General features: G+C 32.1%; 1 protein-coding gene across 7 annotated transcripts in view; it reads right to left on the minus strand.

Annotated features, from left to right (window-relative positions):
- Stacl (SH3 and cysteine-rich domain-containing protein) overlaps positions 1 to 21,313 on the minus strand; it is a 707,685-nt gene that overhangs the window by 197,716 nt on the left and 488,656 nt on the right. For all 7 annotated transcript variants that reach the window (XM_072525277.1, XM_072525271.1, XM_072525272.1 and 4 more), the window contains one exon: positions 9,820 to 9,962. In XM_072525277.1, the coding sequence (XP_072381378.1) occupies positions 9,820 to 9,962 (143 nt within the window). The remainder of the gene's footprint in view (positions 1 to 9,819; positions 9,963 to 21,313) is intronic.

Below are 21,313 nucleotides of genomic sequence, written 5' to 3' on the forward strand. Positions count from 1 at the left end.
ATATTTATTATATGACATTATTTGTTGTAAATAAAGGAAGGTGTTAAATAAGGGAAGGTGTTTGATACAGGGAGGGGTAACTGGAGAAGAGATAGGCAGTGTTTGAGATAAGTCAGTGATCTTTAATAGCCGGCTCTATAAATTGCTGATAATTCCATACAAGAATATAAAAATCCAATAGTTTACAAGGGAAAACATCGGAGAGCTTTTTTAAGAAAATGAAAGGGATGTTATCAGGGCCTACTGCATTAATTCTACAGGAGAATAAGACTAATTTTAGTTCATAGAGGGTAAAATGTTCATTAATGTGTGTAATCTCAAGAACGTAAATAAAATAATTTATGAGAGAAGGGACAAGAGAGGAGTTAAACGCAAAATAGGAAATTTTTCTTTAAAATGAAGAACGAAATCGTTAGAAATCGATTGGCTATTACAGATAACTTTGTCATCTATGATAAGATTAGGAATCTTATTATTTGCGACCCTGTATATCTTTTATTTTGTTAACTATTCAGACCTGACTTAAGCAGATCATCGCCTGTGTTCCAGGAAAAAAAAGAGTGCTGATTTAAGGTCGCACGTGCTAAGATCTATAGCGTTTATATATTTAAAACAGCGTATACATCAACGTTTATATATTTAAAAAAGCGTATACATTTAAAACGTTTTCAACAAGTTTTCCTCTTCCAAATGTACGCCTGGATCCCCACATAGTACAATGAGCTATAAAGTCCCCATACGTATGAATGATTGGGAAAGCTGAAAAATTAGATCAACGAATTCTTCTTCTTTTAATTTATAGTCTGGAGGAATGTATAGACTACATATGGTAAGTTTGGTTGGACACCACGCAGTAACTGCTACAGCTTCAAGGTTAGTGGTGAAAGGAGTATATATCTCTTGAAGCAAATATATATGCACCACCACTGGTCTAGAACTGTATGCGATGATACCCTTCAAACTCTTTAGACGACCACAATGATATTTATTTATTTAACTGATAAAGTCAGGACTGTAGATTGAAATAAGTTTTTGTATTCTTTCTTTGGGAGTATAGAATCCATCGTAGTCTCGTAGGAGAATGGTGAACTCTTTATTCATTCAAAAAATTAAATGATGTAGTGAAATTAATGAGTTATTAAGAAGAAGTCACTGGAATAGCATTCGTCTGTACTAAGATCTCCAGAAAGAAATGTGTAAGAGTCAGGTTCCAGTTTGCATTTAATTGTGTTCTGAAGATGCGTTAAACGATTTTTTAAGAAACTTTCAGTAGAAGCTTTATTGAGCCTATTTAAATCTTATAGAAAAGAGGAAATGTATGTAGTAAATTTGTACACTTTCACTAAAGGGTCAGAATTACCAAAAGTGTTCTCAAGAAAACAAGAAAAGCAATTATTGTGAGCTTCAGTATATAAATTTTGAATGGCAGAGCGGGTTATATTGCTTATTATTTGATTTTCAGGTATTTGTAATTTGGATTTTTTTTTTGATAGCTTTTAAATAATTTGTGATGTAATGACTTCAGAGGGGGCTAAAGTATTTGGATCAGGAAGCCTAAGGATTTCTGGTAAAATAGAGGATGGAGTTTCCAGGTAGCTATCATTGGAGTGAGTTCTTTTGTCACCAGGTTGAGATGACTGTGCAGATATCGAGGTGGTAGGAAGGTTCTGAGAGTCATCAGTGAAATTTTGCACATTGTTAATATTGTTAACGATACTATTAATATGAGAAATGTGGGAGATATGACCAATATTTGCTTGCGAGGAAATAGGACTGGATATATTGGGGCGGTGTCAGCAGTATGATGGGGCTGTTTACAAAGGAAGAATTCCAATGACGTTGTTGTAACATTGTTAACGAACGTGCTTAAAGATATTTTAAATTTTAACATGCATTTTATTGGATGTACATATACATCAGCAATAATGTTATTTTAATATTCAATTTTATTTATGTGTATAATCTTTTAATTTCTTTACTTCCGATGAAGCTATTAAATAAACAGCGAAATATTGAGCTTTAGAAAAAACAAAGATTTTTATTTAATATAGACCACATACCCGATATTTCCAACATACTTTATATATATATATATAGCTTGATTGATGTTAAGTGTTATGAAAATAATATTCCTGGAAATGTAAGCCAAGTAAAAATGTTTCTATATTATAGTTATATCAAATAAAGTAATGTGACTTTAAAATTTTATGTGCAGAATGTGTGGTAGTGTATGTACAAATATGGATGCCTGGTCATGGGTTTGTTTGTTACACGTTGATACAAGCACCATTTCATTATTAAACAAACTGTTTTTTCTAGAAAACTTTGATAATGGAGTATCAAAATAACATACCTAAGTTATTTTTTCTTTTATAAATATATTTAGCCAAAACAAATTGGTGCTTGTAAGTAAAACGACATATAAATAGGAAGATGAACATCAAAAAGTGATCTAAGTAGGAGACAATAGAGATAGAGATGAAAAACAATGATGATTTTTACCTCATCGACATTATCGTTGAAACTGCGTGGTACATTTGGTTTTTTCTAAATTTAAAAATATTAACAAACATCAATAAACCAATTGGAAAATACTGTAAAGCTACCAATGGACATACATAAATAAAATAATAATTTCTGTACTATTTTAACATGTCCTAATTAATCTTTATACATTTGTTTCCACACCATTTCTAGGACAGTCATTGACAAAGGTACCTAGCTGTTAATCTTAGTAAATATATTTATCATAATATATGATATGCGAATAATGCAAAAGATTTTCTGTTATTCTTGACCTATAAATAACATATAAGCAAATTGGGACTTCCATTAAATTTAAAGGCTTGGTTAGTATTTGTGCGAGTCAAATTTATCCAACATTGATTTGTTTTACTGGAAAAACATGTAAAAACCTTCAATTAAAAAAAAAATAAAGTCAGATTTGAAACAAGCAAATTGGTTTTTGGTTTATAAAAGTACAAAATTATATAAACTTAAATATTAATAAATTAAAAATTAAATTAAACGAAAAATATAAAAACCACGGATAACACCACCCTTACTTAAATCAATAAATGAAAAAAAAAATCATTTAAATCGTTAAAAACTGATTCGGATTATAAAAAATGTACAAAACAGGTACAAAATAAATAAAAATAATGTAGCAAAATAAGAAAGGAAACAAAGAACAATTCCGAAACTATAGAGAGGCATATCGCTTATTAGTACATCATATAAAGTACTATCAATTATCTTGCTAAAGAGACTCACACCATATTCGAAAGATATTCTAGGCGATTACCAATGCGGCTTTTGTGCTGTAAGGTCAAACATAGAGCAGATATTTACCATCCGACAAATATCAGAGAAAAACTGGGAATTCAACCGCGATGTGCACCAAATTTTCATAGATTTTCCGCAAGCATATGATTCCATAAAAAGAAGCAAATTGTGGATAGCAATGTTAGAAATGGGAATACCAAGAAAATTAGTTGAATAACTCAAATGTGCGTGACATACTCATATGCACAAGTAAAGATAAGAAGCAGAACATCGATGCCATTTGATATAACTTTAGGACTTAGGCAGGGGGACCCCTTGTCACCGTTGCTGTTTAATTTTGATTTAGAATATGCAATAAGTAAAATATGGTCTGAGCTGACAGGAGGATTTGCTGATCAAGGATCAAAATTGTTGCTGGCTTTGCTGATGATATAGATGCAGTCACGCATTCTACATGATACGTGTGAGAGGTGTTTTTACAGCTCGAGGAGGAAACAGGTAGTCTGGGTCTCCGAATAAATAAAGAAAATACGAAATACATGGTAGTAACTAAAAATCCAAGACCAAGAGTTAGGCAGAACATCCGTATTAATGATCACAACTTCCAAGTAGTATAGGAGTTTAAATACCTGGGGGCGATAATCACAGCGGAAAACCACATAGAAAAAGAGGTCTCAGCAAGGATAGCTGCGGAAAATAGAGCATTATACTCCCTTTCAACATTATTAAGATCGAAGCTGCCAAAAAGAAAATCTAAATTAACACTGTAAGTTAATTATTGGCCCAATTATTACATATAGCTGTGAAACATGGACTCTCAACCAGCGGACAATTCATAAGCCTCTAGTATTTAGAAGAAAGGTTCTCAAAATAATAATTGGCCCTTAAAGAGATGAATTCACAGGTGATTGGAGAAGACGTCGCAATGATGAATTGGTGACTCTGTATGGAACTAAAAACATAGTTAGACATATCAAGGCAAACCGAACAAGATGGGCAGGTCATGTGGTACGATCAGAGGATGACAGAGTGTTAAAGACAGTGTTTTAAGAAAGACCAGATGGTAGCAGATCAGTAGGCTGACCGAGGAAAAGATGAAAGGATAATGTTGAAGCCGATTTATCTAGAATTGGGGTACAACAATGGGAAATAGAAGCGCAAGATCGTAGACGATGGAGGGCGATAGTGGATGCGGCGAAAACTCACCCCGAGTTGTAAAGCGAGTGAAGAAAGAAGAAGAATGTAGCAAAATGTATTCAACAAGCTAAAAAAGCTTATGCAGGAGGGCTAATAAATGCTAACAGAAATATGTCATAAGCACTGTGAATAAACAGCTTAAGAAACAAACATAAAACTGATAAAAATACAAAATGATGTAATACTAACTAATGAAATAGACATATCAAATGAATGTGTAGACTACTATATACCGATTTGGGAAAACGATATGCAGAAACGATTCCCGAGCCAACTGAGTTTGCAGAAAATATATTGGAAATAAATAATCTTATGTACCTATTTCCAACGACTGAAAAAGAGGTTGAAGAAATAATAAAATCTTTAAAAAATTAAAAGTTACCAGGACATAATAATATTAGATCTGAAACTTTAAAAGAAATAACGAAACAGATTTCAAAAACCATAACTTATATAATAAATACATGTCTTAATTTAGGCATTTTTCCGGGTATATTACAAACTGGAACTATTAAACCGCTATTCAAATCTATAATCCTATCATTTTTATCTTAAACATAGGCAAGAGATTAAAAAAAAAATAATTAAGATAAGACTTTTTTTTTAAATTCAATAAATTGTCTGAATGTCAGTATGGGTTTCAAGAAGGAAATTCCACTGAAGATGCAATCTGTGCTTTAACAGCTAACATTTACAAAGCTCTTAAAATGCAAGACCAGCTCTTTGTATATTTGTAGATTTATCAAAGGCACTTCACACTGTTTCACATAAAATATTGCTAAATAAACTAAAAAAATATAGTATTAGATGGTTTGCATATAATGTCGTAGAAAGTTATCTTCTAATCAGGCAACAAGATGTTTATATAGATGGAGAAATTAGTAAGGGAAGAATTATTATATTCTCTGGAGTCCCGCAGGGAACAGCATTATTCTCTTTAACATCTACATAATTGATCTATTTAGACTGAATATTATAGGTGAGATAAGCTTTGCAGATGACACAGCTATGATCCAAATACGTGGAGTAATTTTAAACAAAATCCGAAACAGACTTTGCTACAATTTAGAAATGTTTCATTTTAATAAGCACAGCTTAAATGTAGTTAAAACAAAACTATGCCATTTACATTGTATATAAGTAACCTCCCAAATCTGGGTTCATTAAAAGTTGATGCAAAAAATGAAATTCCAAATACATACGAGATAAAATATCTAGGTAAAATAATTGATAAACGTTTAAAATGGAATAGTCAAGAAAATAATATAATAGTTAAATTAAGAGGGCCCCTATCAAGATTCAAATTTTTAAAACAATTTTTAGGAATTGTCATTTACGAATTCTTTATCATGCACTTATACAATCTCAACTTACCTATGGCCTTTTAGGATGGATGGAATACGGAATAATTACTTGCATTTTATGAAAATTATTCAGAAGTATCTAATTAAAATTATTTTTGGGGAAAATTTAAGCTGTTCTAGCGAGCTGTTATATAACTAAAGTCAATTCTTAACTGTACGTAAATTATTCTGTTACAAAGCCCTTATATATATATATATATATATATATATATATATATATATATATATATATATATATATATATATATATATATATATATGCGAAAAAAATATTAAGAGGGGAAAGAAGGGGTTGAGTATGCACTTGTAAGTCACCTCCAGACCTTGACGTTTTTTTATATATTTTTTGATGCCTAGATTCGATTTTTCGAGGGTACTAGGCTGAAAACCCGTCAGATCATTTGTTAATACTAATTTAATTATTTACATTATTGTATCTCCTAAACTAATAGAGTTATTTAATTTTACTAAAATACAAATTATTTCTTTAAAAAACAACGTACAAAATGGCGTTTGGTTAACTTTAATCCGATTATTAGAACCGGAGTTATAACAAATTTCGTGAAAAACAATTGCAAAATAGGTATTTGATGCGGCTTTTCCAAGAAGTATAACTCAGCTTTTATACATGCGACTAACTTTTAAAGTGCCTTTAGTTTAAAGGTATTTTTTAGCAAAATTGCAATATTTTTATTAATAACAGAGTTATAGCAATTAAAGATTAAAAATTTTAAAAGTTGAGCATTAATTTGTTGATAAGAGATTTAAACAAAACTAAGCTATAAACTTAAAAAATCTGGCTAATGTAAGTTATAGAAACACTCAAAATAAACATTTTAATCTTTGGTAAATGTTCCTAAGTTGATTTTTTTCTAATTTACGCGCGGCGGCTTTCGCTACGATCTGACCGTGCGCCTAAGAGCGCGTTATTAAAAGTTTCATATCTTGGTCAAAAATTAACATAAAAACATTTAGTAAAGTTTAAAATGTTCATTTTAAATGGCTCTATAACTTTTATTGGTCATATTTTCAAAGTTTATGGCTTAATTTTGTCTCTTATAAACAAATCAATTCGCAAGTGAACTTTTTAATGTTTGATTATTATAACTTCTTTATTAATAACGATAAAACAATTTTGTAACGTTTTTTTAAAGCTGAAACAAAAACCTTTAAAATGAGGGGGTTTTCGCACATATGAAAGCTGTGTTATACTTTAAAAAGCCCCATCAAATGTCTATTTTGCAATTTGCTTTTTTTGTTTTGTTTGTTTTTTTGAGATTTGTTCTAACTCCGGTTCTAATAATCGGATTAAAGTTAACCAAACGCTATTTTGTTTGTTTTTTCAAAAGGAACAATTTTCATTTACGTAAAATTAAACATCTCTATTAGTTTGGAAGATACAAAATCATTTAAACAATCAAATTGTTAATATAAAATTACCTGACGTGTTTTCAGCCTGATTCCCTCGAAAAATCAAATCTACGCGCAAAAAAAACATAAAAAATGTCAAAGTACTGCGGGGACATAAATGTGAATATTCAACTCCCTCCTGGCTATTAGACAAAAATCTTTTGAAGAAATAAATGATTTCGAAATATTCCACCTATTTTTTATTGTTTATCCCAGTATTTCTTTATACCACTATTTATTATTGAAGCTTGGTAAACCAAAAAGATATTTGTTAATATAAATACAAATATTTCATTTTATTTATGTATGCCACTGAATACTACTAATATAATATGGAAATATATCTAAACATCTAAATAATCATATAATTAGTATTTAAATAAACAGAAAAATGGTTATGCTGATTATTTTCACGAAGATTTTGCTGAAGATAAAAGAAGTAGCGATTTTCCCAAGACACTCTCTAGTACGGGTATCTAACAGTTGCTGTTAATAAATTTAGTGACAACAAGATGTAATAAACACAATAAACAACAAATTAAATGTCATTTTTTACTTATAAACAATATATAAACAATGTAAGATAGCTCTTTGATTTTAAATATTAAAGGTGAAGATCATTATATGAAACAGTGACACAATTTTACTGGAAAAGCATAGAAAATCCTTGAAAATAAGAATCTGAAAAGTTTTTTTATTAATTTTTTGCTGAAATATTGCAAAAAGAGCTTCAAAAGTCGATTTTTTGAAAATTTTTAATAATTTTTCTAAAAATATACAAAAAACTTTGATGTCGCGTGATAATAGGGACAATGTCACATGTGTTCAGCTACAAAAACTTCAAGAAGTTTCACTTAACTATCAGAAGTTTATTTCAGAAAATTTTTATTTACAACGTTTTTATGCATAAACTATTAGGACTACATGAATTCTGAAAGCAAAAAATTGAAAAAAAGAGCTTATTTTATCAAATTAAATCATTTAACGATTAAATAAGTCTATCTTAAACATTGAAAAATTGGATTACAAAAGTAATGTGATTTTAAGCTTAAAAACATTTAAAATAACTCAGATGTATCAACATGTATGAAGTTATTTCTTTTAGAACTTGGAATTCTGCCACTACTAGGTATAGGTGGTCCTGTTTCTGTAGGTATTGGCCACTGGTTCCCCCTCTCATAAAAAAATAAATTTTTTAATTTTTTATGTAATTTTTCTAGGCATTAATAATACTCTCTTCGTCCACGATTATCTATCCGTTGTTATTAACAAGTTTACTTACTCTTCTGTTTTTACATTTACCTGTATATCTCGTTGTATTGTTTTATACTTTTTTCCATCAGCTGCAAAATCTCTGTCGTTATCTATGTCTTATTCTTACCTTCTTCGTTCTTCATAAAATTGTCTTTAATGTCGTCTATCGTTTTATTAAGAAATTTTATTTTCTCTTTTGTGCTTTCCGTTGTATTACTGATTTTTTTGAATTTTCTATTTATTGTTTTGCTGACTATTTCTTTTACTTCACTACATTTCAGTTTTCTCATGTCATGTTTTTTTACAGTTTTTCTGTATGTTTTCTTTAACTTGGTTCTATACACGCCCACTAAAGGATTGTGGTCAGATTGAATATCAGCGTCTGGGTATGTTTTAACACTGTTGAAACTATGTCGATATCTTTTTTTAACAAGTGTATAGTCTATTTGGTTTCTTGTAATAACGTCTTCTGCGTTTTCTCTAGGTGATTTCCACGTATACAGGCGTCTAGGCGGTAGTTTGTAAAATGTGTTTAGCACGATTAAGTCATGCTCAGCCGCAAAGATACTTATTGTTTCTCCTCGTTGATTTCTCTCTTCTAATTTATAAGAACCAATATGTTGCCCTTCTTTTCCGTTACCTATTTTAGCATTGAAATCTCCCATGACTATAAGGAGCTCATGTCTTAGTATATCTTTTATAGGGTTGCTTATTTGTTTGTAAAATTCTGATATTTGTGATATGTTCAAAAGTTAGATTAGTTTATTGAAATTATATTTACTGAGTTTAGTTACTTCAAGTAAGTCACTCAATGAAAATATGTATATAAAAAGTCAAAAATAATATTTTACAAGTTAATTTTGTTGTAAAGTTGGTTTTCTTTTTCTTAATGTGGGATAACAGAAGCTGTGACAAATTAAACTATATTCTCTGCAATTCTTAGTACTTTTAAAGTTCATATTGACCCATTTTAAATAAACAAACGTTGAACAAAAATAAAACTATAAATAATAATATTTCTCACTTATATTCTAAACAGTTATATTCTATATATAAGAAAAGCGGCTGAAAACAACTTTGTTCTACTTTAAAAAAGCAAAAAAACTTAAAATGCTCCTGGGAAGATAAAAGTACATTTCCTGCTACCTGTCAACCGTCAACATTTAAGTGCAAAACTTTTTACCTTCCACATATTTAGATATATTTCCTTTTATATTAAATTGTGTTAAAATACATATAGGAAAAACTCAGAACAGTCAGATCAGAACTTTCGGAAAAGGAAACTCGCAAAACGATAAGTTTTACTTACTTAGGCTCCGCTTCGGGCGGTGGAGTTTTAAGACTTTTAAAAGCCTTTAGCCATTTGTTTTTCATACTTGCCGTTGAGGCGGACGACATTTTTCGTTCGCGGGTAACAGTCTCGCCCTCCAATTTGTTCGAAAAAAGTTCTTTCTGTAATGAAAATATTTTAATTAGTGGAAACTGGCATACCAGTACTAAAAACTGACAGCTATAAAAAATTAGAAGCGAAAATGTATTTTATTTATGTTAAAGACTATTTAATTATGTATTAGATCTTTAGATTTTACAGTTAATAAATTCCCATTTAAAAAATGTTTATTTTTTAATTAGGTGCACTCTAAAAATAGCCCAGTGAAATGATCAAAAATACAGTGTTTTTAACAGCCCCTGTAACTACTATCTATTAATTGTTTTAGGTTCTTAAAGAAACAGCGAGTGTTCATCCACGAGTTTCCTGTTTGGTGCCAAACCCTTGTGACGACCTGTCGAATTGTCGATTTTAATCGTTCTATTTATAGGTGGCCAATTTTTTATTTTCTTTTCTGTATTTTCATCTACCATAAGAGATCTAGCGATGCATAACCATAACGGAATTCATCGATGAAGGACCATAAAAGAAAAGCGGGTGTTCATTCACAACTTTCCTGTTGGGCGTGAAATCCTTCTGAAGACCTGTCAACATAGATTTACAGAATTTTAATGGTTGTAGGTTGTTGATTCTTTATTTTGCCTCTTGTGGAGTGAAATTATGTACAACAATTTTCTTCACTATGACACTAAAGAGGACAACAACTCTTTAAAATGGAAAGCAAATTGGACCCAGAAAATTACGGAGGAATTAATTTAATAAACACAACACTTAACAGCCAAAGTGATAAATAAACTGAATGAAATTATAACACTAGAATGTAACAGAGTAATACTTGCGACGGTCCTGTATACATTTTAAGAGACAATTTATCAGTTTTATTTTTGTTTAAGTTGAGAAGTGTGAAATAATTCATTATTGGAGACGCATTATCGTTTTCGATAAAAAACGCAAATTAGTTATTTTAGATGAAAACTCTGTTCTGCTAATTTTCAATGGTTTGGACAAACTGGTGGAGTATTTAAAATGTGCCGTGGTTGCCAGAGGTTATAATTGCCATGAAATGCAAGATTTACCATCATTAGGATGCTTAGCTACTTCTACTTTATTATAGATAAATTGACATTTGAAGACGTCAATGTCAATGAAATGCTGAGTGCTGAAGACATACAAAAATTACTAAATATTCTTAATGAATATCCTGGATATTTTGCCACCAGCATTGAGCAATTGGGTAAGAGTACCACCACGAAAATGGCCATAAAATGAGCAGACGACGTTCCTATAACATACAGACCATATCGACTCTCCTACTCAGAACTAGGAAAAGACGTGACGTAGTACAGGAATATTTAGAGAATGACATTATTTGTGAATCTAATTCACTATATGCCAGCCCGATACTACTAGTCAAAAAGAAAAATGGAGAAGTGAGGTTATGTGTTGACTACCGCGCATTAAATTGGAAAACAGTTAAGCACCGATATCCCCTATCTTGAATTGACGATCTTCTAGACCGCCTCAAGGGTTGTCATTGCTTTACTAGTTTGAATCTAGTAGCAGGATACCATCAAATAGCAGTAAAAGAGTCTATTCCTAAGACAGTATTTATTGCACCCGACGGTCATTACGAACATCTACGCATGCTCTTTGGATTAGTCAAGCGATTACCTAGATGATATTCTTATACCATCAGCAAATGTAAAAGAATTTAAAAGAAATAATAAATTAGACTTACTCACAATCAATTTAATTTAACTATCAGACGACCGGTTTCGCTTTCTACAATATGCAAAGCATCTTCAGGTCACGATACAAAGTTAAATAAATGCTGAAAATAATAAACCCATATTAGGGTGTTGTCTAATAAAGGTAAAACAAAGATAGGTGATATAAATTGTATAAATTACAGTAATTATGCCAATATTACATGGCTGTGGTTTTTAAAAATGAATAAAATGTTTAAGCAGACAAGGTAAGACCCACAAATTGGTAAAATAGTCTATTAAACTGTAATGAATTAATAAATAAACAAATAAATAAAACATTACTTACATGCCGGTACTCTATTAATTGATGGTTGAAAGAACATGGTTCAAACTATCTTGTATTGTTGATTGGAGTACTCAAGTCAACTATTGTAATTGTTTAACAGTAAACGGGGAAGTTCTTGAGGAGACAGATTTTATCCAATGAAGTAGAGATAGGTAAATGTAATTGTTTGTTTGATGAAAGTAATGTTCTATACCATTAAGTTCTTTAAAGTTATTTATATTTATTCTGGAGATATATTTATGAAATGTGTGTTATTTATTGAGATTTTTATTTTTGTTTTGGAAGGTGACAGTTGTGAGACAATGAATAAGAATAGATGTACACATTGTGTGGGTGTGCAATTATATCAGCGTGTAATTATCAAATTTCTCTGATAAAGTTATGTTACAATATGTGGCAAATTGTTGTAAAGTCCAAATTATAAAGTTAAAATTTAAAATTGAGACACTTTAAGACACACAGAAAACACACAGAAAACACTTAAAAAACGGGGGGACGAAACAGACATTAAATTTAAAAAGGGGGGATTTTTTAAAATCCTCCCCCTTGTTTATTTATTAATTCATTACAGTTTAATAGACTATTTTACCAATTTGTGGGTCTTACCTTGTCTGCTTAAACATTTTATTCATTTTTAAAAACCACAGACATGTAATATTGGCATAATTACTGTAATTTATATAATTTATATCACCTTTCTTTGTTTTACCTTTATTAGACAACACCCTAATATGGGTTTATTATTTTCAGCATTTATTTAACTTTGTATCGTGACCTGAAGATGCTTTGCATATTGTAGAAAGCGAAACCGGTCGTCTAATAGTTAAATTAAAATGATTGTGAGTAAGTCTAATTTATTATTTCTTTTACCTTTTGAAATGGACTCACACGAGCAACACATTCATGATTAGTAGAAGAATTTCTTAAAGGTTTAGAAACGGTGCTAGAACTGACTAAGAAGTCTGGCATGACATTAAGACTTCAAAAATGTCATTTTCTACAAAATTTCATCTTATATTTGGAACACGAGATATCCGAAGATGGTATACAGCCTGGAAAGGAAAAGATAATGGCAGTGTTAAACTTTTCTACTCCCACCAACGTTTATCAGATCCGCCAATTTCTGGGTCTCAGTAGTTATTTTAGCAGTGTATCAGAAATTTCGCAGCTCTTGCAAAACCACTTTCTAATCTGACGAAAAAGAATATTACATTTAACTGGTCAGCCGATAAAGAACATGCATTCGTTAATCTAAAAGCAAAACTAACGTCAAGGCCACTGCTGGCGATATACAAAAGGGAGATAGTTACGGAACTTCATACAGATGCTAGTAAAATAGGAACGGGAGGCATCCTATTGCAAGTACAACCAAACGGAGAATTATAGCCGATACAATATTTTAGCAGGTCAACTACTAAAGAAGAACAAAACTATCATTCCTACAAGCTAGAAAAGCTAGCCGTACTTAATTCGCTGAAAAAGTTTAGAGTACATTTGCTAGGTATTCAATTTAAGATTGTCACCGATTGTAATTCGTTGCGTGCTACACTAACTAAACGTGATTTGATTCCAAGGATTGGTAGATGGTGGTTGTCTACTCAAGAATTTGATTTTGAAATCAATTATCGTGCAGGCCATTTCGGGTTGGATAAGACCCTGGAGGCTATTCAGAAAATATACTGGTTTCCTGCAATGCCAAATTATACGAAGAATTGTATCTTGTGTTGTTTAGGTTGCCTATACAATAAGAAACCATTCGGTAAATCGATTGGTAGTCTAAACCCAATAGAAAAAAGGGCGATACCAGTGGATACAATCCATTTGGTTCATATGGGTCCGTTTGCGAAGAGTAAAAGAAATAACAGCTGTTATCGTGACTGTGGATGGATTTAAGAAGTTTACCTTTATGAAAGCAGTGCCCAATACAAGTACCAATCCTGTGATAAATTCTTAAATAAAGTTATAGAGCTTTTTGGTGTTCCACGGCGCATTATCTCGAATAGAGGCATAGCATGTACAAGCCAGACTTTCAAAAATTTTTGCGGTAGACTCGCAATAAAACACGTTTTATGTGCCACCGCTACTCTAAGGGTAAACGGCCAAGTAGAGCAAATGAATCGCGTCATCCTTAATGCTCTGACTGCAACAGTCGAAATCGGAGAGCGTTGGATGAACTCGTTAGCAAGGTTCGGTGAGGAATAAATTTAACAGTTTGTTCCACTACCGGCAAATCGCCTTACGAGGTGTTCCTGGGTTATCGACCTAGAGGCATAAATGATGCATGTATGAGAAGACGAACATGAGGATTTATCTTTAGTTAGAGAGGAGGTTTTTGATAGGATTGCCGAACAGCAACTGGTTCCGAAACGGGCCTACAACTCCAGACATATCCGTCCTCATGTATACGAAGTTGGGCAACACGTGCTCGTAAAGAAGGCGAAAAGCGCCAATGATGGTAAAACTACCAAGCTTAAGCCGCGCTATAAGGATCCCTTTATAATAACGAAAGTACTCGATAAATATCGATAAGTCATAGAAGATATGCCAGAAGCGAAACGGACGCGCTTGTCATATAAGGGTATATGTTCCTCTGATAATATAAAGTTATATAAAACGGGTGTAAGCTCGGAGGATACGTCCGATGAAGAAGTCAACTTACACCAAGACGAGTAGGCTTATGTTATGGTAACTAATTTGTGTTTTTGTTTCTGTTACAGGTACACGTCGCTAAGTCTTCTAGGTCTTCTAGAGGGCGCAAAGATGTCAGGTTTGGCCGACTGTAACAGAGTAATACTCGCAACAACCCTGTATACACTTTAAAAGACAATTTATCAGTTTTTTTTTGTTTAAGAAGTGTGAAATGATTTATTATTGGAGACGCATTATCGTTTTCGATAATGAAAGTTAATTAGTTAGTCTGAAATAAACCTTAAGTGGAATAAGTTGTCGGCTTTTAACTATTAGTTTATAAGTACAAGAACAACAAGGTTTTAGGTCGGGAAGATCATGCACCGACGCTATATTTATAATGAGGTAAGTGCAAAAAAAAGAAAAAAATACAACAAATCGGCACATCTACATTTTGTGGACCTTAAGAAGGAGTTTGACCATTTTTTAACTTTTCTGACTTTAAAAATTTTTTTATGCTCAAAATTTATTTTCGTGCAATATTTTATGGTTTAAAGCTTTTGAAACACTTTGAGTACAACTTAATTAAAATTACAGATGTCATTTATATTATTTCGATGAAAAGATAAATGTTTGAATTGAGTAAACACTCCAAAAGGCGAAAGGAACAAATAAAAAGCAAACAATAAAGGAAAGATCTTGACTTCTAGTTTATCCGATATAACATTATTTTATCACAACTCGAACTGCTGAATCGATCGCCTCTAATGGAATTTTCGAATAATTGGAACAGGCCAGTCTTTTAGAAATTGCTCAATTCTCGTAAAAATACCTATAGAAATACGTCACTCACGCAACTCTGAGGTTAGAAATCCAACATGTAGTAATTATGTGTATTTAGATTTAAATAATTTAATATTCTTCTTCTTCTTGATGTGCCTATCCGTTACGAATGTTGGTGATCATCATGGCAATCTTTATCTTATCTGCAGCAGCGCGGAAAAGCTGCACAGATGTTGAATTGAACCAGATTTTGAGGTTCTTTAACCAAGATGTTCTTCTTCTTCCTGAACCTCGTTTTCCAAATATTTTTCCTTGCAGGATGGCTTGAAGGAGAGTGTATCTGGATTTATTTCGCATAATATGTCCGAAGAACTGTAACTTTCGAGATTTGATGATGGTGGTCAGTACTTCTCGATTCTCTTATTCATTCTTCTGAGGACTCCCTCATTTGTGACTCGGTCAGTCCACGGGATCTTAAGCATTCTCCGATATAGCCACATCTCAAATGCTTCCAGTTTTCTGCACATATCTTCGTTCAAGGTCCACGATTCAACACTATAAAAAAGGACAGAGAAGACGTAGCATCGCAGCATTCTTACTTTTGTATCAAGAGAGAGGTTGTGATCCGATTATTTTTATTACTTTTATTCATAAAAAGGAAACTAAAAAAGTTATAAACAAAAGTAACTAATAATTTTGGAACAAATACAACATTTTTCTGGTAATTTTACAATAAAATGAGATCAGAGTAATATCATAGAGGGTTTTTCATATAATAATTTTTACTACAAATTTGGCCAGCTTCTTGAATACTCGCCATCGTGAAATAAAGGGTACAAAGGGCTTTCGCGCTCTATCCCGTAAACTACAGCTTATTTCAAATCGAGTGGTGAGCCCTTCCACGAAATAGTTAATCGCGCAGACAATAGAATATCTATAATCAGACCCATGCAGTGGCGTTGCAATATTAAACAAATTCAATTATTTGAATGTATATAACATTAACTAAATGCAATACATACGCTCCATATAATATACAGTCCTTGTTAGCCATAGGTTCTGTAACAATATATAATTTAATTATAGAATTTTTGTCACACACATGCATAGCTTTATAAATCTGTATACGTTCATGAACATTTTCATGAGCGTGTATAGGGTTAGACTTGTACCCTCTGTTTATCCTATATGTAACAATACCTTATCCGTGGTCCAGTATTGTTTGTCTGTTAAAATAAATGTCTTGATGGACCCCTAGACGAGAAGCAAGTGTCCCTGTATTTTCCTTTGACGTGTTCTTCTATTAATTATCCGTCTACTTCGTTTTAGGGATATCGCTGTGCATTTGTCTGAGAGAAATAATTTATACTTATGTGTATATACATTCTTAAGGAATATATTATGTATAACCTTTCGAGACTGGCTGAATGACGAAAGTCTATGCCACACAAAAAAACAAAAAAATTATTTAAAATCGCACTAATTACAAAATTATTACTCACTTAAATAATAAATGGAGTTTGATTGTACAGAGTGCTTCAACCCTTCTGGTGAAACATGCAGTAACATCATGAAAATATTACTTCCGTTCTTTCGTAAACATTCACCATCCATACTGAATCAGATCCTGAACCGGAGTCTAGACTATTAAAGAAAATAAAAAAACAATAGATGGAAAAAATCTTTTTAAATATATAACTATTCTCAATACTATCTCGCCTGGAAGTTGTGAGTGAGCTAGACCTAATGGGGATACCACTTAAAAAAATGCACCTCTAGACCCTACCTCAAGGCTGGTCGGCAAAAAGGTCGATAATAAACTAATAATGCCATGGGAATATTACCAAAATATTAAATTATATGAATAAAAAAGTATATAATAAATAACTTAGCTTAATGGTTCATTTTTATCGTACTCTTTTGAGTATTCAATAACTCACTCAACTTCGAAGTCTATATTTGGTCTGTACTTTTGTATGGAGCAAAGGTATGAACTAAAAGTATTAGGTATAAACAGAATTAAAGCATTGGAAGTGTGGATTCATAGAGGGATGCTTAAGATACCTTGACCAGCTAAAGTTGCCCTTTTTGGATTTTGGTATTACAGAAGAATCCTACGAATATCATGGATTTAACGGATAGTAAATGTGAAAATATTATTGGAGAGTATCAGACGGGCTTCCGACGGGGAAGATCGACACTGGATCAAATATTTACAGTCAAACAGATCTTAAGTAAATCATGGGAACATCACATTGACGTTCACAACCTGTTTGTATATTTCAAACAGGCATCAGACTCAGTCAAAAGGAACAAGCTCTACAATATGTTGGCTGAATTGGCAATACCACACAAGCTAATTAGACTCATTAAAGCCACAATGGATGAAACTCAGGCATGTGTACGAACACAAAACCACCGAACAAACTTTTTCAAAATTTCGCAGGGATTAAAGCAGGGAGATGAGCTAGCCCCAACTTTGTTTAACCTGGCACTGGAGTATGCGGTTAGGCAAATGCAAACTGGACGAGGAAACCTACTGACCAACCGAAAGGTTCAACTGGCTTTATGCCAATGATATTAATAAGTTGTAAAGTTTACATACCTGAGAGTAGAAATATATGCTGACGGATCAGAAGATGGAGAAATATGGAAGAGAATAACGCAGGCAAACAGCTTATTTTGCCCTCTCCCATATATTTCGGTCTGAAAATGTCCACCGAAACACAAAGATGAGAATCTATAAAACCTTAATTCGACCAATAGCATGCTATGGCAGTGAAACATGGGTCCTGAAAGAAACATCCAAAAGCAAACTCGATACATTCGAAAGGAAAGTACTGAGGAGAATACTAGGACCTGTGAGGAAAAACCGAATCTTCTGAAGTCTGAAGATTCACACGGTTAGACTTCATAAGAATACAAAGATTGCAATGGGCCGGACATGTGATAAGAATGGGAGAGGATAGGCTACCAAAAAGACCACTAAATGCTAGAATGCAGGGAAAGAGACCTGTTGGAAAGTCAAAAAAGCGCTGAGAAGACATAGTAAACAGCGATGGACAAGCCCTTTTAGGAGTCCGTGTATAGAGAAGATCAGCCACAGACAAGCAAAAAGTAAAGGAGGCCAAGGCTCAATTTGGGCTGCAGTGCCGTAGAAGAAGAAGAAGAAGAAATGTGAAAGTAACTAGAATGATAGAAAACAGCGGACAAATTATAACTATTAAAATACCAAAACTTCAGTAATTAGGACCTGTAACAAGAGAGCAAAAATACTCATTATTATAATTTTTATGCAAGGAAAAATTCGAAGAAAGCGAAATATGGAAAGACGAAGAATATTCTGGTTTAAAAACATATGGAAATATGTTTAGAGCGGTTGTCAAGAGGGTCTGCGGTGATTTCTAATCTTCAATAGATAGAACTTAAAGAAGAAGTATTTCAAGGAAAACCCAAGAAAAAAAGTACTAGGCGATTACCAATCCGATAGACTGGTACAATCGAGAAGTTAGTAAACACTAACTTCGTTATTCTAGCGTTATTACAGCGCAAAAAGAGCAACAACCTCTGGAAGGAACGTAACATTCCTAATCACTATGCATTTGCTAGGATGTTTAGATTGAAAGGAAGGTACATATTTTTTCTGTGCTTCTGCCTACGTGTCGTTGTAAAGTGGCAAAAATAAGTGATGGTCTTGCATCTGTGTAACAAGAATATTTGATTCTTTCTATTTTGCTCTTCCCTACAATACAACTAAATAAAAAATGAGACGAATAATTTTATCTGAGTGATTTTCTATTACAAGTGGTACCAGGTAAATGATGTATTTATTATAAATGTTATCCAGGTGTGGCGAATAATGAATGTATTCACACCTGTAATGCCCTTACAGATTAACCGGTGTGTACAATAGAAAATATATACAAAATAAATAAGTGGAAACAAATAGGAATCATTTTTGATTTCAGAACCAACTAGTTTACCAGATATTACCCTATTTGGTTTTATAAGAAAAGATAATTACCTGCTTCTTGTCACAGAATCAATTTTTTAATTCTAATGGTACTAATCTGCGAACTAAAGTTCGGATATTCTGCAAAATTACCTCGTTTTTCCACAATAAAGGGCAGTTTTTGGTAATATAAATATGCCTTGATTAAACGTGCCAACAAACATAAAATATTCTAATAGAATGTGAATTTATGAACACAACTTTCTTAATTAATTTAAGTTATTTTCAATAGATATTATTGAAAGAGTTGAGTTTAATTTCCTGAACAACTTTCAATGTGTATACAAACATGAAGATCTAAAAATAGTTTAGGGACTACAGTAGGATATATTCAGCATTTTTAATTATAAAGATAATTTTTAAATAAATAAGAAGGGATAAATATCCCAGTGTGCTTACCAAATGGGTCTTTAAAGTCACCCAACCCATTTTCGCGCGAAATTGACGAAAACTTCAACCGTAAAAGACAAAAACTGATTTTTTTCACGAAAACTCACGGCGACAGATAATATCACAAATCACGATTAACGATATCACAGCACGATATTTGAAAAAATATCCAACAACACTCAACAACAGTTTTGATCAATAAAAATAGACCTATTCAATTTTAAAAGTAGTAACCACGCTCTAGGACCCGTACAGAAGCTAGGACAACAATTTATTGATAATCCTGAGTGCGCAAACTTCCCTTTGCGCAGATTGCAGCTGAAATTCTCGTCGAAAAGGGCCGACGAGCCGCGAAACAGATGGCAAGGGAAAGTTTGGAAGTTTTATTATGAAAGGTAGTGTCCCGGAATAATAAATCATAATATACACATTTCAAAACATACAAACAGCCCAGTCGTTTGAGAAGTTGCAAATGAGAATTACGTCAAGATTTAGGTGTGTCAGAAATGATCCGTTCAAATCAATAATTTGGTTAAATATTACTCCACATTTTTTTATTTAAGATCAAATTTTTATGGCAATTTTTCCAAATAAAAATAATAAGAAATTTATGCAATACAGAATAATAAAAAATCTTACAGTAGCACACCCTCATTCACATTTGCTATAAATCTGCTTACTAATTACTTTTCAAAACGCTTTGAGTACGTGGCTCATTAAGCTGATTAGCAAGCTCAGGAAATATGCACTTAAAAAAACCCTAAAATCTCCACGCAAATTTGCACAAAAAACAGTTGAAATATGCACTAAAATAAGCTTTTTATGATTTGATGCATATAAATAAAAAACGCAGTGATACTTGTATTGAGGATATTTAATTTATTTTATGCTAAAGTTACACAAATATTTATTGAATTTGTATTATTTACATCATTAGATTCATTGATTCATCATCATTCATCATCATCATCATTCTTTATTATACTATTATTAGAGTTAAAACTATATACAGGGTGAGTCATAACTATTGGGACATAGACTAAGGACAGGTTATTTGGACCAAAATATGGCTATTGAGAAAAATATGCCTTAATAAAATGTTGATGAGAAAAAAGATACAGGGTGTTAAAGTTAATTTTTGTTATTCTTTTTTTGCTAATAGTTTCCCTGTATATTTATAAATTGCTATCAAAATTGGCACGGAGGCATATTCTTAGACAAGAAATAGTATTTTATTTACAATTCCACTATCAAATACCAAACTAATAAACAAAGTTGCAACTAACGTAAGGTTTCCGTTTTGACGATAAATCAAATCTAAACACACTTTAACTTAAAAGAACTCACAAAAACTCAAACTAAATGTTCTACATGGTCTCCTCCGATTTCTATGCCTTTTCTAATTCTTTTTATAAAGGATTTTCGGACGTTAAAAAAATATTATTCTGTCCCCTTATAAGATTAGCTGCATTTTGAATGTATCTCCAAAGTTCGTCTCGTGCATTAATTTCATTGGCATAAACTAAGGACTTCATATGTCCCCAA

The sequence above is a fragment of the Diabrotica undecimpunctata genome, chromosome 3, assembly GCF_040954645.1.
Source record: "Diabrotica undecimpunctata isolate CICGRU chromosome 3, icDiaUnde3, whole genome shotgun sequence".
In the NCBI taxonomy this organism is placed as follows: Eukaryota; Metazoa; Arthropoda; class Insecta; order Coleoptera; family Chrysomelidae; genus Diabrotica; species Diabrotica undecimpunctata.